The following is a 20,993-nucleotide window of genomic DNA, read 5'->3' on the forward strand; positions in this document are numbered from 1 at the left end:
ATTTCACCAGCAAAACTGAAGGAAGGGGTATTTGTTGGTCCTCCGATCAGAGAGCTTGTGAGAAATTTTGTCTTGGAAGAAACTAAATAAGGAAACAAAAATCTCCAGTATATGTTGAAGGCGTTGAGGAACTGTTAAATGCATACCAGTGTCTTGGATGTTGCATGTCTCTGAAAATGCATTTTTTTGCATTCACATTTAGTTTTCTTCCCTCAAAATCTTGGGGATGTAAGCGGTGAACAAAGCGAGTGGTTTCACCAGGACATTAAAGTAATGGAACAGCGCTACCAGTGTTTTTGGAATGACTCAATGATGGCTAATTACTGTTGGATGTTATACAGTTAGGGCCAGAAATATTTGGACAGTGACACAAGTTTTGTTATTTTAGCTGTTTACAAAAACATGTTCAGAAATACAATTATATATATAATATGGGCTGAAAGTGCACACTCCCAGCTGCAATATGATAGTTTCCACATCCAAATCGGAGAAAGGGTTTAGGAATCATAGCTCTGTAATGCATAGCGTCCTCTTTTTCAAGGGACCAAAAGTAATTGGACAATGGACTCTAAGGGCTGCAATTAACTCTGAAGGCGTCTCCCTCGTTAACCTGTAATCAATGAAGTAGTTAAAAGGTCAGGGGTGGATTCCAGGTGTGTGGTTTTGCATTTGGAAGCTGTTGCTGTGAGCAGACAACATGCGGTCAAAGGAACTCTCAATTGAGGTGAAGCAGAACATCCGGAGGCTGAAAAAAAAGAAAAAATCCATCAGAGAGATAGCAGACATGCTTGGAGTAGCAAAATCAACAGTTGGGTACATTCTGAGAAAAAAGGAATTGACTGGTGAGCTTGGGAACTCAAAAAGGCCTGGGCGTCCACGGATGACAACAGTGGTGGATGATCGCCGCATACTTAATTTGGTGAAGAAGAACCCGTTCACAACATCAACTGAAGTCCAGAACACTCTCAGTGAAGTAGGTGTATCTGTCTCTAAGTCAACAGTAAAGAGAAGACTCCATGACAGTAAATACAAAGGGTTCACATCTAGATGCAAACCATTCATCAATACCAAAAATAGACAGGCCAGAGTTAAATTTGCAGAAAAACACCTCAAGAAGCCAGCTCAGTTCTGGAAAAGTATTCTATGGACAGATGAGACAAAGATCAACCTGTACCAGAATGATGGGAAGAAAAAAGTTTGGAGAAGAAAGGGAACGGCACATGATCCAAGGCACACCACATCCTCTGTAAAACATGGTGGAGGCAACGTGATGGCATGGGCATGCATGGCTTTCAATGGCACTGGGTCACTTGTGTTTATTGATGACATAAGAGCAGACAAGAGTAGCCGGATGAATTCTGAAGTGTACCGGGATATACTTTCAGCCCAGATTCAGCCAAATGCTGCAAAGTTGATTGGACGGCGCTTCATAGTACAGATGGACAATGACCCCAAGCAAACATCCAAAGCTACCCAGGAGTTCATGAGTGCCAAAAAGTGGAACATTCTGCAATGGCCAAGTCAATCTCCAGATCTAAACCCAATTGAGCATGCATTTCACTTGCTCAAATCCAGACTTAAGACGGAAAGACCCACAAACAAGCAAGACCTGAAGGCTGCGGCTGTAAAGGCCTGGCAAAGCATTAAGAAGGAGGAAACCCAGCGTTTGGTGATGTCCATGGGTTCCAGACTTAAGGCAGTGATTGCCTCCAAAGGATTTGCAACAAAATATTGAAAATAAAAATATTTTGTTTGGGTTATGTTTATTTGTCCAATTACTTTTGACCTCCTAAAATGTGGAGTGTTTGTAAAGAAATGTGTACAATTCCTACATTTTCTATCAGATATTTTTGTTCAACCCTTCAAATTAAACGTTACAATCTGCACTTGAATTCTGTTGTAGAGGTTTCATTTCAAATCCAATGTGGTGGCATGCAGAGCCCAACTCGCGAAAATTGTGTCACTGTCCAAATATTTCTGGCCCTAACTGTATATGGTGACAACCCTGAAAATTCTTATCAAAGGCAGTCTAATGTCAAGCACTTTTAATTTCTGCTCATGTTTTGGTTTCAGGACAAAAAATGATTCAGAAAAGTACAAAGTCACCTGCGATGATTACAAAAAATATTTTTTGTAGACCTGTGTAATGTGTGTAAACTGTAAAAGCGCTGCAGAATATGTTAGCGCTATATAAAATAAAGATTATTATTATTAAGGTCCAAGTGTCAGCCCTGGGGGCCTTATTTAGCTGTGCCATCGCGGGTAATTACTGGGTGGCCAGGTTTATTAAAGCGTAAAGCAGATCTAGGCTCCCGTTCATAAAGAAAGGATTATGCCGTGGAACTTTGTTCTCACAGCTATGACGGAGCCCCGTTTGAGCCCAATATCTCTACTTCAGTGAAGGTGCTCTCCCTTTAAGGTAGCCTTCTTGGTGGCATTAACATCAGCGCGGAGGGTGAGTGATGTCCAGGCTCTTTCTAGACTCTCTCCACATACACAGTTCCTGGATGACAGGGTGGTGCTTAGGGCAGATCCACCTTAGGCCTCTTTCACACTTCCGTTTTCTTACAATCAGTCACAATCCGTCAAAATGTTGAAAAGACGGATCCTGTGCTGATTGTAAAAAACGTATGCACTGGAGCCGTTTTTTTGACGGCTCCAGTGCATCCTAGAAGGCTATGTGCACACGTTTTGTATGCATCTTCGCCGCGGTTTTTCGCTGCAAAAATGCATACACAACCCATGATAAAAATATAATAAATCTTGATAGTCTTACCTTCCGGCATCCCGCGCAGTCCCTGCAGCCTTCCCGATGCTTGCAATGGTCCATTCCCAGTGATGCATAACGAGGCAATGACCTGTGATGACCTAGCGGTCTCGCGAGACCGCTGCGTCATCGGGTCACTTCACTATGCATCACTGGGAACCGGAGCTGCCGGCAGCATCGCGAGCATCGGGAAGGCTGCCGGGGCCGCGCAGGATGCCCTAAGGTAAGAATATTACGATTTTTAATTTTTTTTTAAATTATTTTTAACATTACCGTATTTTCCGACGTAAAAGATGACCCCCCCCCCAACTTTTCTAGTTAAAATATAAAATCTTCTTAAGTCTGGGGTCGTCTTATACGCCGTGTGTCGGCTTATAGGGCCGGTGACCAATGTGCATATGGTGGGGTGGAGTGGTCCTGATGACGAAGAGAGGGGGCGTCTCACAGGGAAGCTGTAAGTGGAATATCCCCCAATTACCTCATTGTGGCAGCGATGCTCTCTGTGCAGGGGGGCAGCGGAAACGGCTCCTCTTTGTGCAGCGTGGGGTCTCCGTGCTGGGGGTGGCGGCTCCTCTTTGTGCAGCGTGGGGGCTCTGTGCTGGGGGGCGGCGGCATATCTTTGTGCAGCATCGGGGCTCCGCCGGCATTTCCTCAAAGCCCGGAGGCCCCGGCAGCTCCATTGCTGCGATGCGGTGGCCTCCGGGAAAATGGCCGCTGGGGCTGACGCATGCTCAGATTCAGATCTTGTCTCCCGACATACAGCAATTTTACAACAGATCCAGTGCACGATGGATGAATCGTGTGGCCATCCGTCACAATCTGTCGCTAATAAAAGTCTATGAGAAAATAACGGATCCAGCAGCACCATTTACTGGATCCGTTTTTTTCACAAAACGACGGAAAGAGAAAGACGGAAGTGTGAAAGAGGCCTTACTTGCCCAAAATAGCCTCCAGATTCCACAGGTCGCAAGAGAGTTCTCCCTTCCCTCCTCCCCAATCCTACTAACCAGAAAGAAAGGAAGCTTTATACCTATCTAGACCTTAAGGTACCGTCACATTTAGCGACGCTGCAGCGATCTAGACAACGATCCCGATCGCTGCAGTGTCGCTGTGTGGTCACTGGAGAGCTGTCACACCAACTATGCGAAGTCCCCTGGTAACCAGGGTAAACATCGGGTTACTAAGCGCAGGGCCGCGCTTAGTAACCCGATGTTTACCCTGGTTACCAGCGTAAACTTAAAAAAACCCAAACACTACATACTTACATTCCGGTGTCTGTCCTCTCCGGCGCTCTGCTTCTCTGCACTGACTGTGAGTGCCAGCCGGAAAGCACAGCGGTGACGTCACCGCTGTGCTCTGCTTTCCGGCCGGCCGGCGCTCACAGTGCAGAGAAGCACAGCGCCGGGGGACAGACACCGGAATGTAAGTATGTAGTGTTTGGATTTTTTTACGTTTACGCTGGTAACCAGGGTAAACATCGGGTTACTAAGCGCGGCCCTGCGCTTAGTAACCCGATGTTTACCCTGGTTACCAGTGAACACATCGCTGAATCGGCGTCACACACGCCGATTCAGCGATGTCTGCGGGAGATCCAGCGACGAAATAAAGTTCTGGACTTTCTGCTCTGACCAACGATGTCACAGCAGGATCCTGATCGCTGCTGCCTGTCAAACTCAACGATATCGCTAGCCAGGACGCTGCAACGTCGCGGATCGCTAGCGATATCGTTCAGTGTGACGGTACCTTTAGGAGGTGCCTGTTAGAGTATCTATCGGTCACTAATCCTTGGAAGAAGGATAATGCCTTGCTTTTGTCCTTCTAGGGGCCATGAAGGGTCTTTGGGTGTCAGAGTACTTGGCTAGGTGGATTAGGGAAGTCATTTCTTAAGCATATACATCAAGTGGCAGGCCAGCACCGGAGGCTCTAAGGGCGCATTCCACTTGAGCCATGGCAATTTCATGGGCAGAAAGGTCAGAGGTCCCAGTCGACTATCTATGTAAAGCAGCTACATGGTCTTTGCGTTCCACCTTTTATAATCATTACAGGTTGTATATGGGTGCCTCCTCAGATCTCACCTTTGGTATAAGGGTGTTGCAGGCTGTGGTCCCTCCCTAAGGCAATTCTTACCTCTCTGTAATTCTTTCTTGGTGTTGTCATGGGAGACCAAATAAAGTCTTAAGGTACCGTCACATTTAGCGACGCTGCAGCTATCTAGACAACGATCCCGATCGCTGCAGCGTCGCTGTGTGGTCGCTGGAGAGCTGTCGCACAGACAGCTCTCCAGCGACCAACTATGCAAAGTCCCCTGGTAACCAGGGTAAACATCGGGTTACTAAGCGCAGGGCTGCGCTTAGTAACCCGATGTTTACCCTGGTTACCAGTACTAATGTAAAAAAAAAACCAAACACTACATACTTACATTCCGGTGTCTGTCCCCCGTCTCTGTGGTTTCCTGCACTGAGTGTGAGCGCCAGCCGTAAAGCACAGCGGTGACGTCTCCGCTGTAATCTGCTTTACGGCTGGCCGGCGCTGACAGTGCAGGGAAGCGGGACGCGACAGACACTGGAATGTAAGTATGAAGTGTGTTTTTTTTTTTTACATTTACACTGGTAACCAGGGTAAACATCGGGTTACTAAGCGCGGCCCTGCGCTTAGTAACCCGATGTTTACCCTGGTTACCAGTGAAGACATCGCTGAATCTGCGTCACACACGCCGATTCAGCGATGTCTGCGGGAGATCCAGCGACAAAATAAAGTTCTGGACTTTCTGCTCCGACCAACGATGTCACAGCAGGATCCAGATCGCTGCTGCGTGTCAAACACAACGATATCGCTATCCAGGACGCTGCAACGTCACGGATCGCTAGCGATATCGTTGTGAAGTTGGTCAGTGTGAAGGTACCTTTAGTTACTTACCGGTAACGGTATTTTTCAGAGCCCATGACCGCACCCTTAGATTCCCTCCCTTCACGAGTGGGTGTGCACTTCCTAGAAGTTTTCACGTGTGTGAAATTGATCGGTGTTGGAGTATTGTATATATTTCTGCCATTATCGATGGAGGTCCTTTCGGGCTCTGTAATCCAACTGATGCGTGGGAGAGGTGTCGCCCTTTTATATCTGTATGTTTCCTGTCATAGCGAGACCTGTGATGACGTAGCGGTCTCGTGCCTTTCCCTACAAGACTACCAGATATATAATAATCTTCATTTATATAGCGCCAACATATTCCGCAGCGCTTTACAGTTTAACAGTTTCAAACACAACAGTCATAGCTAACAATGAGGTATATACATATATATATATATATATATATATATATATATATATATATATATATATATATATATATATATATATATATATATATATATATCAGCACAACAAAATGAAAAAAAAAAAGGTGGACTTTATTGCCTGAACAGCGTGGCAACGTTTCAAATATACTATCCTTTCTCAAGTATATCTGAAACGTTGCCACGCCTTTCAGGCAATAAAGTCCACCTTTTTTTTTTTTCTTCATTTTGTTGTGCGGTTTTCCTTTTTCTTTTTTATATTTTTACCACCTACAATAGTGGTTTGGAAAGCTTTGCACGTTTTTTCAAGGTAATATTTTGATGCTGTTCCTTTTTTAATTCTTTATTTATAGATATAGATATAGAGAGAGATAGAGATATATCTCAGCATCTGGGGGAACGACATAAACAAATCCCAGAAACTGACAATATACCGGAATCTACAGAGGGAGTACAAACTGGCCCCATATCTAGAGAAACTAGAAAACCCCAAAGATCGACAGATCCTGAGCCGGTACAGACTGAGCGCCCACAGCCTACTCATCGAATCCGGGCGGCACTGACAGAACTACAAGCCCCGAGAGAACAGACTCTGCCAGCAGTGCCCCAAGGAGGCCGTGGAGGATGAGGCCCACTTCCTGCTGAGGTGCCCCAAATACTCCGCAGTGAGGGACACTCACTTCAAGAGACTGTCTGATCTCCTCCCAAACTTCACCTCCAAGGAGGAGGAAGAGAAACTGCCGATAATACTGGGGGAAGAGGAAAGTGCAGTGGCCGTAGCAGCGGAATATGTCAGTGCCTGCCACAGACTAAGAGGAGCCTGATATGTCATGGACTCCCGTACCCCAACACTGGACATATCCCTATCCCCCGACTAAAGAGCTTGATATGTCAAGGACTCCTGTATCCCAACACTAGACATATCCCTATCCCCCGACTAAAGAGCCCGATATGTCATGGACTCCTATACCCCACCCTGGAAACATCCCCTATCCTCTAAAAGGAATTTGATATTCCCTGGACCTCTATATGCCTCCCTCCCCCACCCCTGTATTTTTACCATATGCTTTGGCAATGCTAACATGTACTTAGTCCTGCCAATAAAGCTCATTTGATTTGATATATAGAGAGAGATACAGATAGAGATAAAGATACAGTAGATAGAGATACAGTAGATATAGATGGATAGATATATATCAACTAGTAAGTAGGATCAAAAGCTCCCCCTGGTGGCCTGGAGTGTGTGTGTGTTGCATGTTTGTGGTACCTGGTTAGTTATCCCTTCTTGCCTTCAAGTGTAACATCACTCTCCCCGTGAGGAAAGCAATGCTATGGTGACGACCAGGACCCTGGGGCGCTGCATCTACTTTACATCAGCACAATTTTGGAAACATAATTTTTGGGGGTTAGGAAGTTATAAGATTTAAAAGGTGACCAGCAACTTCTCATTTTTAAATTAGCAAAACCATTTTTTTAGGGACGACCCAACTCTTGAAGTGACTTTGAGGGGCCTTTATGACAGAAAATACCTAAAAGTCAAAAATAAACACTTACTTTTCTTTCACAAAACTTTTCCTTTAGACCTGATTTTTTAAATTTTGCAAAACTTTTCCTTTAGACCTAATTTTTTAAACTTTGCAAGGGTAACAGGAGAATTTGCTCTATATAATGTGTTGTGCAATTTCTCCTGAGTACGCCGATACCCCATATGTGGGGAAAAACCACTGGGCGCACGGCAGGTCTTGGAATTGAAGGAGTGCCATTTGACTTTTTGAATGCAAAATTTGATGGAATAATTTTAACAGCCCCTGATGTGCCTAAACAGTGGAAACCCCCCACAAGTGACACCATTTTGGAAACTAGATCCCTTTAGAAACTTATCTACATGTGTATTGAGCACCCTGATCCCCCAGGTGCTTCACAGAAGTTTATAACATTAAGCCGTGAAAATAAATAAAAACACATTTTTGCCACAAAAATCTTTTTCAGCTACAAATTTTGTATTTTCACAAGGGCAAAATGAGATAATGGACAATTGTTGTGCAATTTCTCCTGAGTTCACCGATACCCCATATGTGGTCAAAAACTATTTTTGAGGCACAGTGCAAAGCTCAGAAGGGAAGAAGCGCCATATTACAGTGCAGATATTGCTGCACTTGTTAGTGGGTGCCATGTTACATTGGCAGAGCCCCTGTGGTGCCAGAACCGTAGAACCCCCCCCCCTCCCCCCCCCCCCCCTTCCATAAGTGACCCCATTTTACGAATTAAACCTCTCAATTAATTCTTCTAGGGGTGCAGTGATTATATTGACACCACAGGTGTGTCACAAACTTTTATACTGTTGGGAAGTGAAGAAAAAATTTGTGGATTGCGTGGAAGTTTTTTATGGGAACATTTTACATAACTTTTGGGCTCACAGTTATCCGGAGTTCTATTCTGACTACTTTGGGGTTTCCATCTAAATCTCTGAGTTACATGATTTAGATGAAACCATCGATGGATCCATTCACTATAGTGAGGCAGCAGAGTTACTCTGGGCTCCATCTGGCATCTATTCAGTAGTGTCCTTCTTTTCAGAGGTGCACAAAACTGTGGCCGTATGTATGATAATAAAGCTTTGTTTTTTGCCTCTTTTTTTTTTTTATGGTGTTCATTGAGGTTAACTAGTAGGACAGTTTTGTAGTAAGTTGTTACAGATGCAGCAATACTAAATGTGTACTTTTATTGTTTTTTTTCTTTACATGTATTTATTTGTAAAAAAAAAAATGTTCCTATATTTGGGGATTTTTTTTAAAATATTTATTTTTTACACTTTCTAATATTATTTTTAACTTTATTACATTTTCCCCGTATGAGACATTACTACACAATGTCTGATTGCTGAGCTGACTCTTAACACTGCTGAGTATCAGATCAGCGATCAAACAGGCAGGGAAGGAGGCGTCTCGGGTCCTGCTCTCTGCAGGTGCTCACAAGCCACCTCACTGCAGGACCTGGAAGGACCCTGCGGCCATCTTGGAGCCAGGGGTCTCCATGGAGAACATCAGAACAACACGATTGCATCACGTTGTTCTGAGGGAAGCGTGCAGGGAGCCCCCTACCTGCGCGATGCTTCTCTACCCCGCTGTCAGTGCAGACAGTGGCATCAGAGGGGTTAATAAATTCCCACGATCAGTGCTAGCACCGATCGTGGGCGTTGCTGTGGGGTGTCAGTCTGAACTGGCCCAAGTGGTATATTTGTGTGGTCCCGGGATTGCTACTGCCATTAATTTGCAGTAACTGATCTGATTTGTGGCCTACTGCCTAGCTCATGGAAATACAGCAGAGCATGGGAAGGAACTGGCTGGCCTATGGACTTTGAAGTAAAGGCACTGCAGTGTGTTTTGGCAAAGCCTATCAGTGCTCAGTCTGATTTTCATATCCTGTTCAATATTGAGCGCCTATCTTGTAAAATCCTATTAACCAATTCTGTAGTTTTACTTGCTTGTATTTTAGGGCTCCATTATAGCTAGAAACATGGAGCGCTTATAAGACAAAGGCTAGGTTCACATTTGTGGTTGAGTCCGCAGCGTCTCCTCCGCAAACGCATGGCATAACGCATGACGGATAAAAATAAGCAACGTTTGCATGTGTTTTTTGCATGCGTTCGCGTTTTTTTTATTCGCATGCGTTTGATAGGAAAAAAATTTTCAAGGACAATTTCCTTGACTCATGGGATTTCTGTATTTAGACCCTTGTTCAAACGCAAGCGAATGCATGTCCTTGCGTTCCTATGCGTTCCCATAGACTGTAATGCGTTTATTTGACGCACTCCTTCCGCAAGCATCCGCATGCGTATGGTGGTGGAAGTTTGACGCCACAAAAATTCTAACATGGTGCGTCAGCCGCAGACCGCAAAAATATGTATGCGTAAGCAAACGCGGCAAACACATGCACCTGCTTCTACAATGTTTAAAGATATGAAATGAAGACGCATGCGGATGTATGCGTCAAAAACGCTGCGAACACAACCGCAAATGTGAAACCGGCCTTAGTCAGCACTGTCCATTCTGCATATGTTGTTCAGATCCAGGAGTTACACTAAGTATTTCATAGTAGGAAGAAAAATATTTAATAAAAATAAATTACCGTATATACTAGAGTATAAGCCGAGATTTTCAGCCCATTTTTTGGGGCTGAAAGTCCCTCTGTCGACTTATACTCGAATCATACCCAGGGGTCTGCAGGAGAGGGGGAGCGGGGGCTGTCTAATTATACTCACCTGCTCCTGGTGCGGTCCCTGCACGTCTTTTCCCCGGCACTGACAGCTTCTTCCTGTACTGAGCGGTCACATGGTACCGCTCATTACAGTAATGAAGATGCGGCTCCACCTCCCATAGAGGTGGAGCCGCATCTTCATTACTGTAATGAGCAGTAATGGTGTCCGCTCAGTACAGGAAGAAGCTGCCGGCGCCAGGGAACAGATGTGCAGGGACCGCACCAGGAGCAGGTGAGTATAACGGGGAGGGGAGCGCTGCGCGATATTCATCTGCTTCTCATTCCGGCACCGCTCCGTCTTCAGCTGTGACGCTCAGGTCAGAGGGCGCGGTGATGTGGTTAGTGCGCACCCTCTGCCTGAACGTCATTGCAGGAGACGCTGAAGATGGAGTGGCGCCGGAACGAGCAGCAGGTGAATATTGAAAGTGACAGGGGCCTGAGCGACGGAGAAGAGGTGAGTATGTGATTTTTTTTTTTTTTTTTATCGCAGCAATAGCAAATGGGGCAAGTGTCTGTATGGAGCATCTATGGGGCCATAACGTTTGTGCAGCACTGTATGGGGCCATAACGTTTGTGCAGCGCTGTATGGGGCCATAACGTTTGTGCAGCCCTGTATGGGGCCATAACGTTTGTGCAGCACTGTATGGGGCCATAAAGTTTGTGCAGCACTCTATGGGGCAAGTGTCTGTATGGGGCCATAACGTTTATGCAGCACTATATGGGGCAAGTGTCTGTATGAAGCATCTTGTGGGGCCATAACATTTGTGCAGCACTATATGGCGCAAATATCTTTATGGAGCATCTTATGGGGCCATAACGTTTGTGCAGCATTATATGGGGCAAGTGTCTGTATGGGGCCATAACGTATGTGCAGCACTATATGGGGCCATAACGTTTGTGCAGCACTATATGGGGCAAGTGTCTGTATGGGGCCATGATCAACGTTTGTGCAGCACTATATGGGGCAAATATCTTTATGGAGCATCTTATGGGGCCATAATCAACATTTGTGCAGCATTATATTGGGCAAATGTGTCTATGGAGCATCATATGGGGCCATTATTAACCTTTATGCAGGATTATATGGGGCATATTTTAATATGGAGCATCTTATGGGGCCCATCATGAACTGTATGGAGCATTATATGGGGCTCCTGATTCAATATGGATATTCAAAAACACTTAACCTACTGATGTCTCAATTAATTTTACTTTTATTAGTATCTATTTTTACTTTTGACATTTACCGGTAGCTGCAGCATTTTCCACCCTAGGCTTATACTCGAGTCATTAAGTTTTCCCAGATTTTTGTGGCAAAATTAGGGTGTCGGCTTATACTTGAGTATATACGGTATATGTAATGTGTATTGAGCCATAGCTTTAACCTCTCAAAGCGAACTTGACAAATCCACAAAAAAAACACTATTTTACCTGCAGATGGTGGTAATCAAGTTTAGCTGTCTAAGACCGGTTTCATATTATTGTTTTTGTGCGCAGCGTAGGCCTGCGTACTGTCTGCATGTGTCTTGCGTACCTATCTTAAACATTGTGTACGCAGGAACATGCGTTGGCATCAGTTTGAAGGCGGATGCAATCCCGTGCGTTGTTTCACGGTGTCCGGTGAACGCAGCATGTTGCATTTTTTGAGGCGTCAAATATGTGCAGGCATACATATGCGGGTGAGTGCGTGTAAACACATTACTGTCTATGGGAACGCTTTGGTGCACAAGGACATGCGTTCGATGCGCTTGTGTACTTCGGACTGCTCATGTCCAGGAAGTGATTGAGACGCGCCCTCCTGGAAATGTCGAATGCATGCGCATAAACAACGCCAACGCAGGCATAAACTCATACAAATGCATGCACATGCAGCGGTTTTTTTTCGTCATGTGTAAGCTGATGCAGATAAATGCAGCGTAAGCATGCGTTTTGGCATGCGTGTAAATGCGTTTTGGCATGCGTTTTAATGCGTTTTGGCATGCGTTTTGGCATGCGTTTGCATCGCTGACCAGTGAGCGCACTATATTTGCTCCCTCTATCTTCTCTGACAGCCTGTTCTGCACACGCAGCAATGGCAGGCTAGCATTCTACTGGAGCACACTACTAGATAGCACATGACCGCTTGTATACAAATCACATACGGTACTTGCAATCACTCAGCTGACACCAGAGAATTATTGCAATGTTCATGATGTGAGGATTCACAAATCTGCAATCACATAGTGTGACTGTTGATTTGTACCTTAAGGCCAGATAACCCCTTTAACTGTGTAACCAAATGATATATTAGCAGGACTTTTTTCTGGGTTTAGTCACGTAATAGCGACCACAGTATTTAGGGCCCCCAATTTATCATTATGTCAGAATTCTTTGAAAAGGTGCAAAAATTCTGCATAACGTGAATATTGCACTAAAAAATTAAAATGTGACTTGATTTCATCTCACTTTCAACCAGCTCCACCTAAATGAGCAGCGCTGGGGAGGTGCACATCATTGATGCACCAAATTCCTTGCAGCGAGCACCTTTTAATGCATTTGGTGCATCTTATTCCTGTACACCCCTCATTAAGTCCGGTGTATGAAATGCTAGTCTTAATGAATCGGGGCTGACATGTTTGACAGAGGAAGGGCTATGGTCACACAATTGCTGGGGTGTTACCATAGGCAGTCACTACACCAAGCAGATGTGAGCAAATGTCATGCCAGTGGGCTAGGCATATAGAAACAAGACAATGCCCCTTTTGTTTATCATAAAAAATTATATATATATATTTATATTTTTTTCATGTAATCCTACATGTATGTCTCATATCAGATTGCTTGTTGCTGAGAAAATCCTCTGATGGTGCCTGTAGATAACACTGCCTCCAGAGATTATTTTACATGAAGGAAGCATTACCAGTGTGAGGTGTAATGGCCGCTCTCTGCTCTGCTGATCTCACTGCAGAGCTGTGTGTGATTATACCTGACACATCTGCAGACTCCTCTCAGCTTCAGCTCACAGGCAGCCAGGGTGTAATGTTGTTACAATACAGCATGACTGAGAGAGAAGAGAAAACTGTATTTGCAAGAAGGCAAACTTCATTTCTCCTCCTCTGTGTTAGTTACTTGTCTCACTGGTTACTCCCCTTTATGTAAAAACTCTGCCTCCAGAGCTTATATCTCCAGGCAGCGTCTTCCTCACAGTCTGGAAAAGGTAATTTGTATACAGTGATAAGATGAATTCTTAAAGGGAATCAGTCGCCTCATTTTTCGCATATAAGCTGCAGCCACCGCCATCAGGGGCTTATCTACAGTATTCTGTAATGCTGTAGATAAGTGCGGTCCGGGTCCGATGCCTCCCATCTTCATGTGATGACGTCCTCTTCCTTTCTTCTGTCGCGGCTCCGGCGCAGGCGTACTGATTTTCCCTGTTGAGGGCAGAGCAAAGTACTGCAGTGCGCAGGCGCCGGAAAGGTCAGAGAAGCCCAGCGCCTGCGCACTGCAGTACTTTGCTCTGCCCTCAACAGGGAAAATCAGTACGCCTGCGCCGGAGCCGCAACAGAAACAAAGAGGACGTCATTGTAAGAAGATGGGAGGCCCCAGACCTGCAGCGCCCATTGGACCGGACCGCCCTCCCAATTGAGTATAATCTAACTTGTCTTTCTCCTCTTTCAGGTTACATTGGGGGCTTATTTACAGCATTGCAGAATACTGTAGATAAGCCCCTAATGGCATTGGCCGCAGCTTATATATGAAAAATGAGGTGACAGATTCCCTTTAAGCCATCTAATGTGTGGCACACAGGTAGGACTTGCCAGCAGTCTATATCCTGTATGGCCATATTAATAGTTTACATAGGTCAGATGTGGTGACCGATTCCCTTTATGCTTATGTGGGCATTGTGCACCTTGCCAGTCTGGTGTTGTGCCCTCCTGGTTATCCTACTGATAAAGATGTGGTGTGGCTCTGGCCAGCCGGCCGGTGGCTGCACGATAACCCTTTGCAATGGGCGTGACAGTGTGATTTATACAACGAGCAGCGTCTGACTCGCTATGGCTGAACTCTGTCCCCGCGCAGTTCTTCCAATGGCTGTATGGTTGTCTGGCACATTACCAAGCATGCACATAAAATGTCACCCATGTGCTGGTTGTGCCAAGGATTGCTGACTCTCAAATTATAACTTTAATGCTGGAATATAGTTAAGTACTGTTATTTTTCTCCATTATAAAGGTTATCTACTTGTCCCCCTGAAAACTTACTCCAGACAGATTTCATTTCCTGCTGCCACGAGTTGCTATGTTGTTATTTTTATTATTTATTATTATAGCGCTATATATTCCATGGCGCTTTACATGAGAGGGGGGAAACATAGTAAAAACAAGTACAATAATCTTAAACAATACAAGTCATAACTGGTACAGGAGGAGAGAGGACCCTGCCCGCGAGGGCTCACAATCTGTTATGACATAGGTCTGATTTTTCTTGATGCTGGCAGAAATAAAAAGGATGGGATCGTCCCAGGAATGCTTGAATCCTATTAGCTACTGAACTGGTGTACAGCAGGGCTGGGGGGCTAATAACGGCACGACATCACAATCACTGCTGTGAATTAATAGTTTTCCCATAATGGTGCTGCTCTGAAACTCCTGTCTGTATGCAGGCCCTGCGGCTTTGCTATAAGGGGATTTGCTCCATGGGAATGTTTGTTTCTAATGTAATTGGAAGGAATACGGAAGTCGTTCCACAAGAGGTTTCCTACACTGGAGCTTCAGGATTTCCTACTCTCATTGATGGTAAAGGCTTACTACCCTAAAACCTCGAGTGTCAGTACTGTGTTCACTAACTTAAAAAAGTAAGTTAAAGGGAACCTGTCAGCAGAGTAACCTACACACACTGTCAGGTCGGCGCCGTTATACTGATTAAAATGATACCTTTTTTTGATGAAATCCGTCTTGTGGTTGTTGTTGTTTTATCTTTATTTTCAGTTTTGAGTTAATGATAAGCTCGTGCTTCGGGGCGGCCTGTGGGGGTCTTCATGTGGTCCTCTGATTAGGTATTCACCAGTATGGCTTCTGACAGGTCACTGGTCCCTCACTGACCTCACATGGTGAGGATGAATGTGCCAGTACTTGGTAAAATCTTCACAGTATGTAGTGTAATAGTATCTTATGTACATTGCTCCCTTTTCATTTTATAAACTTCCAAAGTTGCATTTTTAAACTATTTTTGACGTGTTTAACCTATAATGTATATATATTCTTATATTTTAGACCTGGACCCAGAATCTAACCCTTCTGATCACCCAAGAGCAAGCACAATATTCCTCAGTAAGTCCCAGACTGATGGTGAGTTATACTTGCTCATACACTGCTCTCTGTCCCACAATGTTGTGTTTTTGTATGCATTTCTGATATATTTCTTGAATAAGATATTTAATAACATGTTTGCAAAGGTTTGTACAAAGCCTTATTGCTCGGGGTCCGATTGCTGGTCTCTGAACTGCCGCGTCTGAATGGAGGTGGGGCATGTGCATCTGTGCTGCATTCATTGTTAGCGGGAGTGCCGGATAGAAGAGTGTGACGCTTGGCTATCTCCAGCGTGCCTGTTGAAAATGAATACAGTGGAGGTGCACAAGCTTGACCTCCGCTCCATTCAGACGAGGCTCTTAATAACCCAGTTCTGTGGGTTGGTGAGGGACCCAGCGATCAGATCCCACCCTGCACCCCCTTTCTCCAGCGAACAGAAGATTTTCTCCTATCCTACGGCTACGGTGTAACTTCACAATTTGGTACAAACCCTTAAGCTGCAGGGAGTGTCATTGTTGGTAGGGGAAAAGATGTAAGAACAGAGTGCGAAAATGTCTTTTTGCATGATTCAGATAGAGCCGTGGACTTGCTTGGCCACCTCACAATTTTTTCTTCCGAGATGTGGGGCCTAGAAGTGGTCTCGCCAGGCAGGACGGGGATAGATGCGGGCCTCAATTATTAAACATTTGTGTTACATACTGTGAATATGCCATAAATGTCTGTGAGGATAACCAATTATGTTCTGTCGGGAGTCCTACCCGGTCTGTCTTATTTTGAAGGTAAAATTTGTATTTCTTCCTGTTCTGATAATTATAAAATGATAGATTTGGGTTTAAACCTGACATATCACAAAGACCTCAAATATCTGGAAATGAAAGCCACACTTGAAGCCATGATGTCGCTCTTCACGCAAGTATATACTTGATTATGTGTGAACTTTCCCTGTAAGGGTAGAATTGCTCACAATCCGTCTCACGTTGGAGATGGTTCCTCTTTGGAGTAAAGGAAGTTTCCGTTCCATGAAGTAACTCTTCTATTGTTAAGACACTGCACTTCTTGAAGGAGGGAAGTCGTCATGTTGGATCCTTTCATAAAGCAAAGTTGGAATGTGACTGTGTTTCTTGACCGGGCTATGTTCTTAGCTCTTAAAACATTTAAAAAAAACTGCCTCATAGTGCTGATATCCAAAAGATAACCAGATTAAAAGCACAACAGTAATATGCAAACACAGGCACAGCCCTAGTGGAGATATGGTGGGTGTAGTCGGCTGAAGCTCCTTCCTCTGACTGGCTGATGGACTGTGCACCACTGATGGTACTTCTAAGGAGAATAGACTTATGATGAGCCTTCTTTTTTTATTGAACTATTTGACTATACTTTTCTACACTGATTTTGCCTTCATAAGTCCATAACACAATCCTAAGTGAAAATATATCTTGAGAAACTTGTATCATGTGGTCAAAGATTAAAAGGTTAACGAAAGGCTGGAAAAGTAAGTGGTACTAAAGAAAAAGGCTACAGGGTCCGTTTTCAAGTAAGTCACATGACTGTGTAAATATAGGAGTTTGACCAGCTTTGCTTCAGAGACTCTACGTCTGCAGAGAGTTACCAGTCTGTTCCACAATTCTTAGGCTACGTTCACATTAGCGTTTTGCGGGGCTGCGTCGGGCGCAGCCGCGGCGACGCATGTGTCATGCGCCCCTATATTTAACATGGGGGCGCATGGACATGCGTTGTCTTGCGTTTTGTGACGCATGCGTCTTTTTTGGCGCAAGCGTCAGGGCGCAGAGGACGCGGTAAGTTGCATTTTTTTTGCGTCCAAAATCATGCCAAAAAAAGACACATGCATCACAAAATGATGCGTTATGCATACGTTCTTGTTTGCGTTGTGCGTTGCGTCGCCAACGCAGCACCGCACGACGCAAATGTTGAACGTAGCCTTAGATGCACGTGTTCACAATTTCAGAAAAATGTTCCTCAATATAAAATTGCAAGACATTGAATATCCCAACAATCAAAATACATAATATCATCTAAATATTGTGCACAAGGCCGATATAGTATTGGATGCTCATGATCTACGGGCCCTCAAGTGGCACTGCATTTAAAACTGGCATGGTTGAGCCTTGCAAACCACTCGGGAATACTTCCAGAAAACATTGTGAACACAATCCAAAAATGCAAGTTATGTCTCTATAATGGAAAGAAGCCATGTATATACCCAATCCAGAATCGCTTCAGTCTCTGGAGCAAAGATCATTAAGACTGACCAAGTCAAAATGGAAAACTCTTCTGTGGTCAGATGAATCAAAATGTGAAATTGTTTATGGAAACCCTGGACACCGTGTCCTGCAGACTCAAGAGGAGAGGGGCCATCCAGCTTGTTATCAGTGCACAGCACAGAAGTCTTCATATCTGATGGTATGTGGGTGTATCATTGCCTATGGCATGGGCAGCTTACACATCTGGAAAGGCGCAATATATGCCAAGCATTATATAGAGGTTTTAGAATAACAAATCCTCCATCCAGACAATGTCTATTTCCGAGAAGGCCTTGCATATTTCAGCAAGACAATGATAGATGCAATATGTGGCTTATCACCACATCATGGCTTCACAGAAGAAGTCGGGTGATGAACCGGCCACCTGCAGTCCAGACCTTTCACTAATAATAGTAATAATAATTCATTTGGCGCATTATGAAACAAAGCATCCGGTAAAGACCCCAGACTGGAGCAGTGAGAGTCCTACATAGTCAAGACACAATTCCTCTCCCAAGATCCCCGCAATGTATGCCCTCACTACCTAGATGCGTACAGACCGTTGTATAAAGAGGAGGGGATGCTACACAACGGTAGGCTTGGCACTGTCCCATCTATTTTTGAGATGTGTTAGTGCCATTGATTTTGTAACTGAATTAATTTTTCAAATGAAATGGAAACTTGTCCAATGTTCACCTTCTGATCGGTTCTGTTGTGAATAAAATGACTGCAAAAGATTTCCAAATCATTGCATTCTTGTTTTCCTTACATATTAGTGGCCCAACTCTTTTGGAATTGAGATTGTATTATAAAACTGCAATAACTGTAGTATAGCGCCAGGATCTAAGTCACTGTAATACGTGATGGTGGGCATCATCTCTAGATGTGCTCCCAGCCTACAGATAGTCATTCACAAATGTCCAGGACATAATGTTCTCCATTCCCATGCCCTATTAATGTGTTTTTATGTGCTTACAGTGAGAGAAAAGAGGAAGAGTAACCATATAAATCACGTAAGTAAACCTCACCTGCTGATTTATTGTTGCTGTAATGATACATAGCCATTTCATTCATTTACTCATTGTCTGCCTATGGCCCTTCTCCATGTCATTACTGGTTACTTAAACAGGTTTAACAGGATTTCTAGGATTTGGGAATGATCTAAAAAGAAAGTATTACTTGCCTCCTGAATCCCCTCAGTTTTGGGGGTCCTGCCAGTACCAGAAGATACAATGTGCCATGTCATGTGTACCCGCAGCAATGAAGTGACTAATCTACTAGACGTCATTCCCTCCACTAGGGTATGTGCACACCTCTTTCTGGCGGATGCTGCTCCAAAAACTGCCTGAAAAAGCCTGAACTAAATGTTCAAAAGAAAGACGTGCACATTTATGTATAAAAACGTTTTCTTGTTCTTATGTTCAGCCATTGAAGTGTCTCTTAACCGCTTCAGGTTTCCACAGATGCCAAGCAACTAGAAGTGGCCGACGGTTCTTCAAGCTGCTTTTGCCCAGAAGTCGCTCAATACTTCACAAAACAAGTCAATGTGAAGGCTCACAAGATGTCTGGGTGTAGTTTTAAGCATTTTGACAGCATTTTTGCATGAAAAAAACCTGAAATGGCTTCTTCATTTGTTGGAGTAAACAAAAAAAAAAAACCTGTTAAAAAAACGACATAGAAATACTAGTATTTGCAAATTGCCTCTTAAGAGAGAAAGAGGACTTGAACTCTATATTGCCACCTGTTGGAAGCATATTGTTGACATGCCAGAGCTGGTATGTCACTCTCCACAAGGAGAAACCTCACCCCTTAGACCTCACTCCAGAGCTTTAGCCAAATCAGTTCTCATACGTTGCTCTGACGAGGGGCAATACCCCGAAACACCGTATCTGCAAATGGAGATTCTGATTTGTCTTTTTTCCTAAGTCGTATAACAAGACTTGTTAAACGGTTGATTGCGACTTGTAGGATCGCTACTTCCAACTGGTGGCGCTATAAGAGCAGGGCCGTATTTAGAGTTTCTGCTGCCCTAGGCACTTTTAGCGCTGCCTCCCCCTTTGGTGAGTATAACACTATCGGCAGTGACTTTGGCAAGAATCGCTGTTGTGAAAGTAGCCTTTTGCAGCAGATCCGTCAGTTTTTCCGCATCTGCCGCGTAATGGATCACTTACGGCAACACTGCGTTTGGCTTCATTCATTCCCTATGGGATTTGCGGCACTTGCTGTGATCTGGCAAATGCGGTACCATACCTCCCAACTTTTGAAGATAGGAAAGAGGGATAAAGTGGCAAATTTTAGGCCACGCCTCTGACCACACCTATTTCTCCTTCACCTCATTGGGGGACACAGGACAGTGGGTGTATGCTTCTGCCGCCAGGAGGCTGACACTAAGTAAACTTGAAAAAAAGTTAGCTCCTCCTCCATCATATACACCCTGACACTGGCTACCAGAGACTCCAGTTTATGCTTAGTGTCTCAAGGAGGCACATCTCTGGGTCCTGGATCGTTGGACCCGATTTTTCAACTTCTTTGGATTGAAGGGGCGACGGACCTTTTTGAGGGTCCGATCTCCCCAAACCATCAACGGGCAAGTACGTGCGAGGTTTCTCCACGTATCCTTCCCCGCTACGTGGGATTCTTCACCGGACTTAGCCCTGACCACCCTGAGGTAGCTAGACTCCAGGCTGTACAGGTGCCCGTAAGATGTCCGTGTGTTTCCCCCTGATTTCTACACCCCTGCGGGTGTTAGCTGGGGTGGTGGACGGTCCCTCTCCTTATCCTGGGGATAATGGAGATAGGGTTTCTGCACCGTCATTTGTTCTACCCCTCGATGAGTGCGGTATGACAAGGGGGGCTCCGGGCATTACCTGCTGCGGCCTCCGGGAGTGCGGTGCCTTTTTTAGCGTTGCTGAGGCGTCTTGGTGAGCTGGCCGACGCTGCGGCATGATCTGGCGCTGCAGCGTGATCCGGTGCTGCAGCGTTAGGACAGCGGCGCTGCAGCGTGTTCCGGCGCTGCGGCGTTAGGACAGCGGCGCTGCAGCGTGATCCGGCGCTGTAGCGTTAGGTCTGCAGCGCAGCTACGCTGCAGCGTGGTCCGGGCGGCGCCGCGGCGTTAGGAGCGGCTCTG

The 20,993-nt window shown here is 44.9% G+C and overlaps 1 protein-coding gene across 2 annotated transcripts in view; it reads left to right on the forward strand.

Annotated features, from left to right (window-relative positions):
* Window positions 1–20,993, forward strand: part of CCNYL1 (cyclin Y like 1) — a 143,950-nt gene that overhangs the window by 57,517 nt on the left and 65,440 nt on the right. The window contains exons 2-3 of one of the 2 annotated variants that reach the window (XM_069733707.1): window positions 15,570–15,644; window positions 18,845–18,879. In XM_069733707.1, the coding sequence (XP_069589808.1) occupies window positions 15,570–15,644; window positions 18,845–18,879 (110 nt within the window). The remainder of the gene's footprint in view (window positions 1–15,569; window positions 15,645–18,844; window positions 18,880–20,993) is intronic. The other variant, XM_069733708.1, reaches the window with a different exon arrangement.

This window comes from Ranitomeya imitator, chromosome 7 (assembly GCF_032444005.1).
Source record: "Ranitomeya imitator isolate aRanImi1 chromosome 7, aRanImi1.pri, whole genome shotgun sequence".
Lineage (NCBI taxonomy): Eukaryota > Metazoa > Chordata > Amphibia > Anura > Dendrobatidae > Ranitomeya > Ranitomeya imitator.